This window comes from Carica papaya, chromosome 4 (assembly GCF_054855325.1).
Source record: "Carica papaya isolate Zhongbai chromosome 4, ASM5485532v1, whole genome shotgun sequence".
Lineage (NCBI taxonomy): Eukaryota > Viridiplantae > Streptophyta > Magnoliopsida > Brassicales > Caricaceae > Carica > Carica papaya.
In genome coordinates, this window is record NC_142312.1 from 9,885,789 (window position 1) to 9,899,773 (window position 13,985).

The following is a 13,985-nucleotide window of genomic DNA, read 5'->3' on the forward strand; positions in this document are numbered from 1 at the left end:
TTCTCAATTATGAGATTTTTGATTATGGCTAGAAGGATTAATATATATATATATATATATATATATGTAAGGAAAAGAAGAATCGATAAAACTTATATATATATATGTAAGGAAAAGAAGAATCGATAAAACTAATACAAAGGTGATCCAAAATTTCAAACAGCTATATACAGTATTCCCTCTGGCGCTCAGCATCAGATTAGAATATATGTGTTTTTCTATATGTAAAATGAATTTGATATTTTCTACTAATTCAATTTTTTAGAATTAATTACAATACTGAATATGATATTAAAGTTATATGTTTAAAATTTAATTCTGAATTAGATTCAAACTTTAACACTAAATCTATATTTGTCCATAATAGTAGAATCTATCATGCCATGTCTTGTAATTTTATGTAATCAAAAATAAGTGAGGATGCTTCACCCTGGTAATATCATAAATCATGATTTTAACAAGTTAATTTGGATTTAAATTTAATTTTAGCTTTTTTTTTATTAGTTGTTTTGGTCAAAGTTGGGTTGCATTAATTTTATTAATTAAGTTTTAAGATTTATTCAGACATAACATTCTTGAAACTTAACCAAAAAATTTATTAAATTTAAGTCTAATTATCGGTCGATTAGTAATCAGTCACATTGATTATCAATATTAAATTAATACGCCGATCATATACCAAAAATGTCTATGATATAAGTGTTAAATCCTAAATATTCATATTCAATATTTATTTTAGGATTATCCATAATCCATAGTAGTAATAAGACATTATCTTTTTTTTTTTAATTGAGAATAATAAATTTTTCATTATTGCTTACTTGATATCAATTGTTTGATCAAAATAAATAAAAATAACATTAATCCCTAAATTTTCGAAGTTAACTCATTTTGTGTAAAGTAAAAGATAGTTGAACAACTCTTAGAACCACATTAACTACAACTTCATGATTTGTTCAAATCAGTTTAGTAAAATTTGTTTTTATAATAATTACCTAAACAGATATCATAATATTTTCACCTTTCTTAACCCATTCAGTGGCTAGAATTAAAATTACATTTGTTTGCAAGTCAAATTAGAAAACAGTAAAAAGATTGGAAGTGTGCAAGACAAGCTTTGTAAAAATGATTGCTATAAGTAGCTTACTTTTTTATTGGGAACCTTGCATACGAAAACATCATGAATTGACAGAAAATCGTTAGCATTAAGAGTGACCATTTCAAGACTTTCCTTTTCATATGAGTTTCAACATTAACATGTTCAAGCCAAGCATCTACTGCACTGTTAGTTGACAATAATAAGGGAAGTTAAGACGAAGTTGTCTCAATACATAAACGCTATATACACATATACGGATATATTACTTGTAAAAGCTTGATATTCAAGTGTAATAAAGACCTCTTTCTTTATGATTTGCAAACACTAAGTCCTACTTTACTGCAAATAATTGTTTATTCTATTTGTCTCCACTGCCAGAAGATTCCTTTCCTAATGTTTATGTCAAAGCTAAGATCAGTATAGCAATTGTCTATATAGTGTTTTGGCTTTTTAAACAATTCAATAAGTAATTAAGAACATAATATGGCTAAGGCTCTGGGGAAGTGAATATTTGGTTTGTTGGGGTAGTGGCCTTCCCTTTTCCTTCTTTTTTTTTTTTTTTTTGGTTTTTGGGGTCAGATTAATTAGTATAATTAACCAATAGATTGAAGTGAACATGTAGTAGTCCCTTACTTTTTGTGTGTTGAGAAGCTGCAAAGCATAATAATATTGTATGAGCCAGAGCATAAGGAATGTCTGAAAAGCAGTCAAATGCTAGTAGTAGATCTTTAGAAAAAATACCCCAACCGTGTGCAGATTCCATAAAGGGTCATTCATTAACTCTTTCTTTCTAGCAAAAAGTGTGCCTTTGTGGGTTTTGTTTACCAAACTTGTTGATTGTGACCACAACTCACCACTCTTCTCAACTTGCTTTGTAAATTATTCAAACACTTAATCAAATAGATTTGTATGGTTTATAATCATTCCTCTTACTAGTCTTTTAATTATATTTAACAGTGAATAAATACAGTTCCATAATACTTGATCCTATTCTACCTCTAATTTTTAATTTACATATGTAGTATTACAAGGGGAATTCTAAAGAGATTTTGTTTAATTTCAGGAAGTCATCTTCCAAACATTATACTTTAGGAAACTCTTGAAATTCCTACTACCTTACAACACTTCGCACAAAACTCCTTCCCTAGTTTTCTTGACAACTTATTTTCTGCACCATAAAACTAAAAACATCCTCTCATTTCACATGAAATTTTGCTTTTTTGAAATTTTCTCCATTGTTTGTCATACTTGGTTTGTCCTAAATGTTCCCTCCGGTCACCCATATCAAGACAAAGTAAAAAAGAATCATCGTCTCAAGGAACAAACATTATGGATGAACGAATCAAACAATATATTGTTTTGAAAACAAAAAAAAAAAAAAAGAACGAAAAATCTGCCCACCCGGGCTACAACCTAGAGAATAACAGCAAGAAGACAGGCACGAAACAAGAACTTACCACTGGGTTGCATTCATGAAACATCCTTAGATTTAAACCAAAAGTATATACTTCTTGTTTCACATTTAAATTATACAAGATGGCCATTATCCAACCAGCCTAGTAACTAAGCATATGTTAACCAAAGTTTTGGAGAACATCGGGATAAGACTACTGCATAATTTCCATAATCAACCATAAAAACATCATAATTTGCATATGTTTTATGATTGCATAATTCCTCAATATCATTTTCTCTCTAGGAGAGACAGTTACTACATTTTTGCCACTAGTAGGCATTTACAGATTGTGGTGAACGTGAACAAAGAACAAAAAGAAGGAACCCCTACATGGTTTGGTTCTTTCTTATCCATAACGTCTTTTAAACAAATAGTGCCTCTTGGATGGATCCTTGGGCTTGCTTTTCACATTGCCTTGCCCTAGATGTTTGCGTCCAGTACTGCAAAGAATGAACATGCATTAGTACCAATGCAGAAGAAAATGTTCAGCACTCACTATATATATGCATAACTTGCTTTTTCTCTTGTTTTTTTTTTTCTTTTGAAACAACAGATACAAACTATAAAACTGTCAGCAAGTACCAACTAGGTAACTATTGGACAATGGCAAGGACCAAAACTGTTAATATTCCATTTTTTTTAAAAAAAAAGTAACCATTAACACATGTAACAAAAGAGGCAGCAGATGAGCTACATAGATGAGAAAACAATTCAAACCCATACCTATATTCCATGTAAACCATCCCGTTTGCACCAGACATTGCACTCATAGATCCCATCATGCGACGAGCTTTGTGGAGTGCTATATCATCTGCATCTTCTTCCAACTGCTCCAAACCAACCATATCATCACCAGCATTCAAGACCTGATGGGTAAAAATCGTCAGAGACTCCTAATTTTAACAAGCATATAATATAGCTACCAATCAGCAAAGCAGATGAAGAAAAAGACCTTTGCGAGAAGCATCAATTGCTCCTCCTGACTGTGGTAGCTCAAATCTGCCCCTGAATCAGGAGGCGGCAAGCTTGTTATTACCTGTTAGAAAAAATCCATCAATATCCTTAGGTGCCAAGCAAAATCCCAAATTCAGATATCACTATGAATACATCCAATACTAATTGGGAATAAAATTATCACTATGTGAAGTTATTTCTGTGTTGATGATACAAAAATAGAGCAAATTAGCAACCTTCTCGCAGTCTGGAGCCTTACATCAACTACAGAGTGATGTACAATGTATTAAATTTAGATTTTCTATATAAATTGTATATTATAGTTATTTTAAATATAAAACTATTGTCCTACTTAACAGTCTACTATTATAACTTTACTAACATTATATGTTTGTTCTTTTTAATGTTAATTCTTCTACTTTATTTCCAAAAAAAAAAATGTGAGTTCTTCTACTTGTATAAGCATCAGTATTTCATAATCTTATTAGTCTTGTTACTTCTTAATTTAATCCTATTTAGGAAAGTATAGAACTCTGATCTATTACCACCACTTCGGTTGAGTATATAGGTGAAACCCCTATGTTCTCTAGTGATGGGTGACCAGCACATGGGCCTCACTCGTGATCCACCACTAGGCTGTAAAATCGTGCTCCATTTGTCTAAACCGTTTCAACTTAATTGGTTTAGCCTCTTCCAGACGAGTTTTAGCAGTTCAAAACAATTCCCAAGATTTTTTCACTTGCTCTTCTATTTTAGCACTCCTCTTCACCAAAATTGCACACTAAAATTATGAGAAAATTCTAACATATTAAATCTTAAAGAAGATAATTCATCATTAATAAGTGTTAAAATTGATAAGTCTTTCTTGACTCTAAATAAGCACATCTATGCAGTTAAAATAAAGGGAAATTAAACTTATTCTCCAAATTTTCAAACCTTAATCAGTTATGAAAATAAACATAAGCTTTTCATTCATAAGAATTATTGCAAGAATCTTGCTCTAATTTCCATGGTTGAAATGTCTGATCTTTCAATTCAACTACATTGTAGCCATAAGAATAACTTAGACAGATAATATAAGTAATTTGGTAACTCAACAAAAATTTTTCTCCATTAGTCATGGTACCTACAGTATTTCAACCTTATGCAATGCAGATCCCATAATGTTCCCACATTCTTCTCGGTCGATCTTAGCTTTATGATCAACATGTTCAGTATGAGACTACCAATATTTACCATCCTATGCTCTGCATGTACGATCCAGTTTTACAACCAATGATGATGAAAAACATGTGTGAATATAAACATCTAAAGGTGTCTACAATCAATAAAAAGAATAAATAGAGGGAACCCATTGAAGTTGATAAAAAAAACTATAGTGCCTTCCTTAAGAGTAAAGATTTTAAGGTTACTCTTTATTCAAAAAAAAACAAATTGAGTTACTAAAGACCTTTCACTAATCATAGAGTTTCATAGAAGTTCAATGCAAAAAGGAACTTAGAATCCAATTTAATGATGCTGAACTCAAGGAAATCAAAGCATAAATTTGTCAGTATGTTGGATTCATACTACTGCCCAGGTTTCATACTCCCAAACAATTGTGTTTTTATTAATTTTGCTCCTGAAGAAAACATAGAGGGAAAAATTTGCTAAATTTCAATGGGGAGCTCAAAGATCAAGGTTTTATTTGACAATTGACAAGCTTTCTTCAACCAAAGGAAAATGTCAAAATCATGCAAAATGTCTTAAAGTTTAAATTGACTAAATAAATTAGAAACTATAATTATTTTAAATATAAATATATTGTACTCTTCTTTAAGAGTCTATTTCCATAAAAACTTCGTAATATTAGGACTTTGTTTTTTTTAGTATTTAGTTTTATATTTTTATTGATAACAATATTTCATGATTTTATTAGTATTAGAATTTCCTAGTCTAATCCTATTTGAAAATTATTAGTTAAAATTTGCTATACATTTTGAAGAAAAATTCAATTATTCAACAAAATATTTTGAAATTTCTCTTAATTTTCAGATTGTATGATGCAACCAAACTCTTAAGTGTGATGCTCTTAATTATGATGTTCAAGAACTTCTATGTGTGATGCCTAGGTTTTTATCCCAAAATTCTAAATAAGTATATTAAACTTGTTCCTAATAACAAAGCACCTCAATGTTATCCACCCGGAAAGCAAAAGCCACTAGAAAATCCTATCAAACAAGAGGAAGAATGAACTCATCCCACCCTAACATTTTATTTTTATTACAGTGGTTAAAGAATCATATCTATCCCTTTACACACTTTCTTGTGGGCCACCCACCACATTCAACAAATTAAGGATCTCCATCACGAGTTTGCAAATATCTCCATTAGTGAAGTGCGAGTACATTTGGTGAAACAGGAAAAAGAAAATTTGAGGAGTGTTTCCTGCTTCTATGGTTTACGTCATAGACAGATTACCACGTAATATTCATTTTTTTTTAATAGTTATGGGAGTCGATTTCTTCTAAGGTTAGAAAGTTGCTGATTCCTTAAGAGCAGTTAAGCTTCTTCCTGTAAGGTCATAAAGAGAACGAAATGAACAGAACCAAGGGGAATCTGAGAAAGGTTATGAGTTTCATGAACTCTAGAGACGGAATGGTTCTCTCTCAGTGAAACTTTTACTCCATGTTCATAAGATTGATAATTCTCTCTCACTAGCCCTTAAAAAGTAAGTCACTAAAGCAGAAAATCCAGCGATGTTTCTGATTACCAAGTAGATATTCCACCAAACAATCCATAACTAGATCAACATATGGGGGCCATTACACACTTCAAAATGTTAATGCTGTGTATGCCCGAGCTGATAAACCTAAAACCTATTGGTAGGTGGTGAAATGAAAGAACTGAACAGGATGGAACTAAACAGAACAACATAGACATGGCAGGGTGAAGGAATGTGTTTGGAATTTATAGGATTGGACACGCACAAATTTCTTTTGTTGTTATCTTTGGTCACTGCTGAACACCCTAAAACATGGTACACAACAACTGTATTATCTCATATTTAATATGATAATAAATTAAGTTAGAATTATGTCATTTTTTATCAATATTAATAACAACATCTTCAACTAATTTTGGTTATAGTTAACCAGTGTTTCTTGATAAAGTATCAAATTGTTTCATATAAATAAATTATTCACACGGAATAATAGCAAATTTAATTATTATGTACTCAAGACTTGGAAGAAAGAAGGTGATGATAAAAATAAAATGCGTTAAGTGAAAGCATTTGATAAGAAGTAAAGATATGGAGTTATTTTCTTTTGGAAGTACAAAACAAGTGGGTTTGAACAACTTGGGACAATTTCGTTCCACCAAGATAAAGTAATTAACTTGTTCCTTGAACCATGACTTTTTAGTTTTCATTCTATTTGTAGTTATCTTTGTCTGCCACCAAACATAAGATTGGACTCTTTTATGATCTACAATCCTATTACTTTAATCATAACAAACAGACCATTAAGTAATAATATTGCTGTTTCTATGTCAAACACGAAAACTGATTCATCTGCAATATGCAGCATGCTGAACAAAAAATAAAGTATACCTTAAAGCTATAACCCTGATCAATCAGAAATTGCTGTCTTTTAGTTGAGTAGTACATTTCCTGCATGCAGTAAGATACTGGCTCAAGCTCAAACTTGACAAAAGGACATTGCATATAATATGTTTAAGCACATGCAAGTACCAAAAAGTTGTGAACAGAACAGCTTCATACCTGTGTATCTGTAGAAACAAGAGAATAGAAAAATGCATTGTATTCCTCTTTGCCACCTGCCATCCTATCTTGAAGTTTACCCTATTCATTCAAAAAGAGAATGTTTGGATCTATCAATATCATACACATGAATATGTAACAAAGATATATTGGTATAGTGAAATTAAGACAAAACAAAACTTGATGATTCATGAAGTGAATAAGATATGACAAGATCCTACATCCGACCTTCATCAAGTCAAGAAGGTCGGAGTGATATTTTCTGGCCAAAGACTTTGGGCAGGGGCATATGTTAAATGTTATTGTTGCTTTCTATCACACTAACAGAATTTTAGAAACAGGCGTTAATAGAGTGTATGTTACAGCAATTCTGTAATAGAAATAACATCGTTTCGTCAATGCAGAAGGGCCCCCGGGTTGAATTGTCATCTCACGTTTGAATACAGCTCTACCCTCTTATTGGCTTTGGAGATTTGCTCTCAGTCTTGGCAGTTCATGGAAGAGTGACGAAGGCTAAAGTTGGGTGTCCCCAACGGATTGGTAATTTAATCTGTCAATAGTCTGCATGATACAAGGAGTGGAAGAGAATTAGAATATGGTACAATACATGTCATGGCGATGACCCACTAAAAGCTCAATTCCCTTATCTGTCCAACCTAGCTTGGGCGTGGACTGACATACTGTGGACCATTGCTAGGAATCAGAGATTGGAAACCAAAACCATTGTCTAATTTCCTAGATGTAGTGAATAATGCTCCAAATATCCAGCTTGTGATTAGCAAGGAAACTTTGTAGAAATTGGAATCTAAAGGATCTTTTGAAGTTAAAAGCTTCTATACTGCCTTCTGAGTAACTATATGTATTGTTTACCAAACTTCCCTTGGAAAACTGTTTGGATGTCGGGGACTCTGCTCCCTCCTTAAAGAGGAATTGTGATGGTTAAGTGCTGCTATGTTCGCAAAGAGGAAGCTGAACTGAATAGGCAACTGCAGGTCCCATGTTGGAGGAGTTTACAGCTCGAGTGGACATCTCTTGTTCTAGGTTTATGCAAAGACGTAGCTCTCATTTCCCTCTCTACCTGCCAAGTTGTGTCCAAAAGGAGAGGATAGAAGGGTGATTATAGATCCAGTGTTGCATTAATTTACAGCTAGTGCAGGCAATCTCTTTTTCAAGTGAAGATGCAATGACATAGCTTTGTTCCCCCCTCTATTTACTAGGTTGTCTTGAAAAAGAACAGAAGGGTGTTCGATGGTCTTTTTCCATAGGGTTCAAGATTTTTGGTTCTATATACCCTGGACCTTCGGATTTTTGGTCACACTTTCACTAGGGGGTGCTTAAGGACAAGATCACTCATTTTTACTTATCATCAGTTTTGCTTTAGAACATTGGTGGTACTCTTTGGTTCCTTGTTAATAATATATCATTTTTCTATTTAGGAAGTAGCAGTTTCATGACAGATGAAAAAGAACATGCTAAATATATCATAGCCACAAATACAAATGAACCATGCAAAACTTTAAGCAGGAGTACCATATCTTGGCTTGATTAAGCTCAGAACTCATGCATATAAAAATGAAATATTCATACTGACCTTTGCCCTAAGAATACGACCCAAACGTTGGGCTTCTTGACGTCTTGACCCAGCATGTGATGAGATCTGAATTATCACATTTGCTTCAGGAATATCTATTGAGTTATCACCCACCTGCAGAGGACGGGATTAATTAAACAAGCTCTGCTGGAAGATCCGCAGTTTTTTTACACTTCTATTGGAAAACCAATTATAGAAGGATAGACCTCCTTAGCTTGGAAAAGTTTAACACTTGTAGAAGCTTGACTTCCAAAGAAATGTAAAAATGCTTACTATCACTAAAAATAACATAAGAGAATTTGTAATTACTGAAAGAAGTTGATGCTTCACGTTCAACAGCAAATACCTTTGATAGGAAGATAGTGTTAACATCTCGACTAGTTTTGAAAGCTTCAAGAATTTTAGTTCTCTCAACATGGCTGCACATCCCATTAACAGATACTCAACAATAAGCAACAGAAGTGAAAGCAAACTTCAAAAAGAAGGTTGTATCCTTAGACAACCTGGTAGCACCATAGATCATAGGCTTGCGGAGTTTCATTGCATACTCAGTGAGTGCAAATAGATTGTCAGCAAACACAATTATCTTATCACCACGTTGTTGTTCATGGAACCGTATGAGAAACTCACAAGCTCTAAATTTATTTGGGTTCATCACATAGAGTGCCTGAAATGTTCAAGTATCCAAATATGTGAAACAGAAGATGACAATCGGTTAACTAATAAAACTTGCATAAGCATAATTGAATTACATAGTGCTCTAATGGAATTACAGAGTAATATACACTTCTTTCTATCATTGTTACTGATTATGATAAAAAGGAAAACCACAACACCTTTATCTTTGACAACAGAAAACAGGACTCTGACATCTCACTAGAAACAATTATCAGAAAAACGTTATGACAAGCATAGAACGACTGTTATACATTTGTCACCTGTACGGAATTGATAAAAAGAAAAAGATTTTTAGATTCGCAGACCTGTCTCTTCTTGGAATTTTCTTTCTTCAAATATTCCGCAAAGAACTCCTTTGTCATTGGACACCACACCTCAGCACACTGTACATTTGCTATGAATCCACCTTTCACTAAATCCAACCAGTTGGCTTCATACAATTTGGGACCAATTAGGAAGTTCAGATCTGTAATCCTTTCATCCTCTCTCACAAGTGTTGCTGCCAGTCAACAAGAAATGCCTCGGTGAAAATTAGATGTTGCAGAAGAATCAAAATTTTAAAAATTATCATATATTCATATTCCCACCAGTAAGCCCCAATTTGCAGTGAGATTTGGTGAGACTGATTACTTTTCGGAACATATGAGCCGGGACCACATGCACCTGAATAGAAATGCAAATATTATGCCACAATGTTGATGAAAATCACCAAATCCAGTTCACATAATAACACGATCGGTAATTACCTCATCCATAAGCAACAGTCCCCATTCCCTGTTTCTTATTTCTTCAATTATCTTCTCAGATTCCTCTGACCGTTTACCACCAAAAGCAACCATGTTGTATGTTGTCACGACAACACCAGCATTGCCACGGAACCTTTCTTTGCTATCAGATGTGAAACGACAGATTTGATCTTCTCGTATGGTTGACCATAACCTAAACTGGAATGCCCATTGATCAACTGAAACGGCATTTGTTGCTAAACAAAGACAACTCTTCTTAATACGAGATGCTGCAGAGACACCAACAAGAGATTTTCCAGCACCACAAGGTAAGACAATAATGCCAGATCTTGCTCTACCTGCAAAATTAAACAATCACATAGTACACTCAGAACAACATAACTAATCCTTCCTCCAGTGAAACATGTTACAATCCCGTCAACATGATAAACAAACCAACTATTCTAAAACCACTTTGTCAATACAATAACATTGGCTAAATAAATGGAAATATAATTGACTGCTTCCAAAAAGAAAGTAACTATACCATTTCCAAACATTTTGCTAAGACTTTTTTCTTGATATGGTCGAGGTTGGGCGTGAGGCTTCAATTCCATGTCCAGGTCAGGGTTGACCTACAATACAGGGAAAAAAAAAAAAATCAACTGTGAAAAGGTATACCATTAAAATCCAAGACAAGTCAAATTTTATAAAGATGGGTTCCTACCTATTATCAAATAACATGAATTTTTCGTTTTCTCATTCCCAAGTATTAACTTCTTGCAGGAAATGAAGTTGAGAATTGTAACTCACAGTGTCATTTCTGAAATCATACTCCTCTAACATTGGATAGTTTAAAGCATTTGGCAAGCAACGTTGCTTCACATTCTCCACCTGTCAACAAGGAATACAAAAAGTATATGACATGGGAACTTTGTAAGAAACAGTAGAACATTAAAGCTACAAGCATGATTGACTATTTCCATATGAACACATGATCCCTTATGAAATCCATATTTCCAGAAAAGCCGTGGAGAGCATCTTCATTTTCTTCATCTATTTATCTTTTCTTCAATAACTGGGACCCATTTAGGTAGGGCCACATTGGCTTGACCTATCCTTGCATGGTAAACACAAATAATGATGCCCTAGCCCCATAAGACCCACTCTATTCCAGACACAAGTCTGATAGCAAGATCATTTTAGAGGGAGGTTGTTCCAAGCATACCCTCTTGAGGCAACCCTATAAGGGGCAATCTCCAAATTTTTTTTTTTTTTTTTTTTTGAGAATATAATTCAATATGCAACAAGGAAGTGCACTCATGAACAAAAATTACACGACATCCTTAAGTCATCATGTTTGATTTTATTTTTTTTAATTATAGCAGAACAATTTAAAGATCAATCAAGCATCTTTGAGCTAATTTCAATTTTTAAGTAATATATGCATGGATATCTAGTGAATACAAACTTCTAGATTACAGCCCCAATAGAGGACACCACAACAACAGAAACAGAGACCACCATCAGCAACCAGCGAAAGCAACTGATCACTTTGCTCAGAAGGTTTATGCACTCATATCTAATGCGCTTTTCCGATTTTGGCTGAGCCCTTTTTTTTAGAAGTTATTTAGGAACTTTTTCAAGAATTGAAATAAGGCCAAATTGGAATTTTTATTAGGAGTTAATAGGATTAGGCAGATCCAACAAAATATGGAACCACCTATTGTGGTATCACCACTATTTCATCAATAATGACAGCCAAGTCAAGAGATCACAGGATTCCCTCCAACGAGTTTTAAAGTAAGTCACTAACAGAGGAAATCTTGAAACAAGCAACGTGCTTGGTTCAAGATTTCAGCCTTAGTCAATTCATAACATGGTCACGAACTGAGGAAGTTTATCTATCTATAATGTAAATATAGGGAGAAGCTAATTACTTTCCACAGAGGACATATAGATTTTGCTATCAGTTTTTTACATGGATCAAACTAAACATTTAGCACTAACCTGTGAAGGATCAATCTCAAATGAATGAGTTTCCTTCTCTTCAGCCGCAGCGGCCAATTCCGCTTCATTCAACAACTCTTCATGACCACCTCCAATTTCACCCGCGGTTTTGCTGATAGTAAATCCATCTCTCCCATAAGAACCCTAAAAGAAACCAATGTCAATCTGGAGACAATGATAAAAGGAACAAAGATGGCTTAAGCTCCAGAAAAAAGAAATGTGGAAGCTACAAGCACCTAAACAAAAGTTACATGGGTTAGTTACTAACGGTCGCACAATAACCAGAATCAATATCCACATAAGCAATCCTCAAATAAACAAAAACATCATATAGTTAAAGAATCCAACTCAAATGAAGCCACATCAATATATCCATCCTCTAAGGACCAGATAAAATCATTTGTGTATTAGATAATATTATGTTAACTATCACCCTGAAGATAAGTGAATGCTCCCCCACAATCAAAAACTACAATCACATTGGAAAACGGACCTCAGAAGTAATCCTTGCTCGCGATATCACTTCATCTTGAAGCAGCCTCTTCAATACCTGCAAACATCATGAATAGATTAGTAAGCAAGAAAAAAAAATTGCTTATTAATGTGACACGAAACATAAAAAGCAAAAGCAACTTGCCTCTGGAAATGGGGATTCAACAAAGTAGCGATTCTTTTTCAACACGAGTTTCACTTTGCCATAATTGGCAGTGGATTCATAAATGAAGTCAATCATCTCCTTGGGTAGCTTGGTCTTTGACAACTTACCCAAAACAGCAACAATGGTTTCTGTCTCCAAACCAACTGATACCGCGGCATACAAAGAATGTGGTGTCAAGTTATATTCGTGCATAGACTCTGGCCTACAAACCCAACCCAATCACGTTACAATCATATCCAAGCCATATGCATAAAAGACTCTTAATGGAAGTTACGATTCACGTCTCACAAAATGGGTACCTGCAAACTGGTTCAGCTATGGCAATAAGAAAATCGTATGCTTGTTTGTAGAGAGGGGAAAAGGTCTCGAGAAAAATCCTCCCATCCGCACAGGCCCATAAAGGCCTATTTGCGTGATCTGGTTTTAGTTCTAGTTTGCTGAAGTCCCTTTTCTTCCCTTCTTTTTCACGTTCAATAAATCAAAATCACCACTTCAATTAATTTGTCCATTTTCGATTTGAAAATAATTAATTAATAAAGAATCAAAAAGGAGAAAGAAACAAGTACCATCGCGATAATCATCCTCAGGTTCTTCGCCGTAGAAAGTATCATCATCTTCTGCATTTGTGCTCCTCTGATCATCCTGTGTAAATGATGCTATATTATTTGGCAGACAACTATACTTTAACAGTTGTATTTTTCCTTCTATATGAAGAAATAATATCCAAAACTCAAAGAAAATAAAAGAAGGAAGACCTTGACAGAAAATTTAAGCTTTTTGTTGGGCCGACCCTTCTCGCCTGCAAATAATTTTATTCAAGTGGAAAATTAAGGAAGAAAGTACTATGAAATCGAATTTCAGATGGAAGGTTTGAGAGCCGAGACTATTACCGTGTCCCATCTGTAATGTGGTCCGATCCGACAAGGTTGTGCTATGTTCCTTTGGTTTTTTAAGATTATATGCGGTGGTGCTTGCGGTGGAGGCGGTGGGGAATATTTAAATAGACAGGGCCTGTTATATATGAACTGCGTTGATTTGACTGCCGCAGAAA

At 34.0% G+C, this 13,985-nt stretch overlaps 1 protein-coding gene across 2 annotated transcripts; it reads right to left on the bottom strand.

Moving 5' to 3' along the window:
• Window positions 1–2,563: 2,563 nt before the first annotated feature.
• On the bottom strand, window positions 2,564–13,985 carry XPB1 (DNA repair helicase XPB1-like protein). 2 transcript variants are annotated; one of them, XM_022032232.2, is made up of 20 exons: window positions 13,825–13,983; window positions 13,690–13,733; window positions 13,501–13,576; window positions 13,234–13,393; window positions 12,914–13,136; window positions 12,770–12,826; window positions 12,277–12,420; window positions 11,080–11,160; window positions 10,814–10,901; window positions 10,288–10,625; window positions 10,129–10,204; window positions 9,847–10,040; window positions 9,367–9,530; window positions 9,210–9,282; window positions 8,864–8,977; window positions 7,273–7,353; window positions 7,102–7,161; window positions 3,508–3,591; window positions 3,279–3,421; window positions 2,564–2,995 (listed from the first exon to the last, which is right to left on the bottom strand). In XM_022032232.2, the coding sequence occupies exons 1-20, from the start codon at window positions 13,832–13,834 to the stop codon at window positions 2,902–2,904; spliced, it is 2,304 nt and encodes a 767-aa protein (XP_021887924.1). In that variant the 5' UTR covers window positions 13,835–13,983; the 3' UTR covers window positions 2,564–2,901. The 2 variants fall into 2 exon arrangements, with proteins under 2 accessions (XP_021887924.1, XP_021887923.2); XM_022032231.2 differs by lacking the exons at window positions 2,564–2,995; window positions 3,279–3,421; window positions 3,508–3,591; window positions 7,102–7,161 and having other exon boundaries at window positions 7,321–8,350; window positions 13,825–13,985.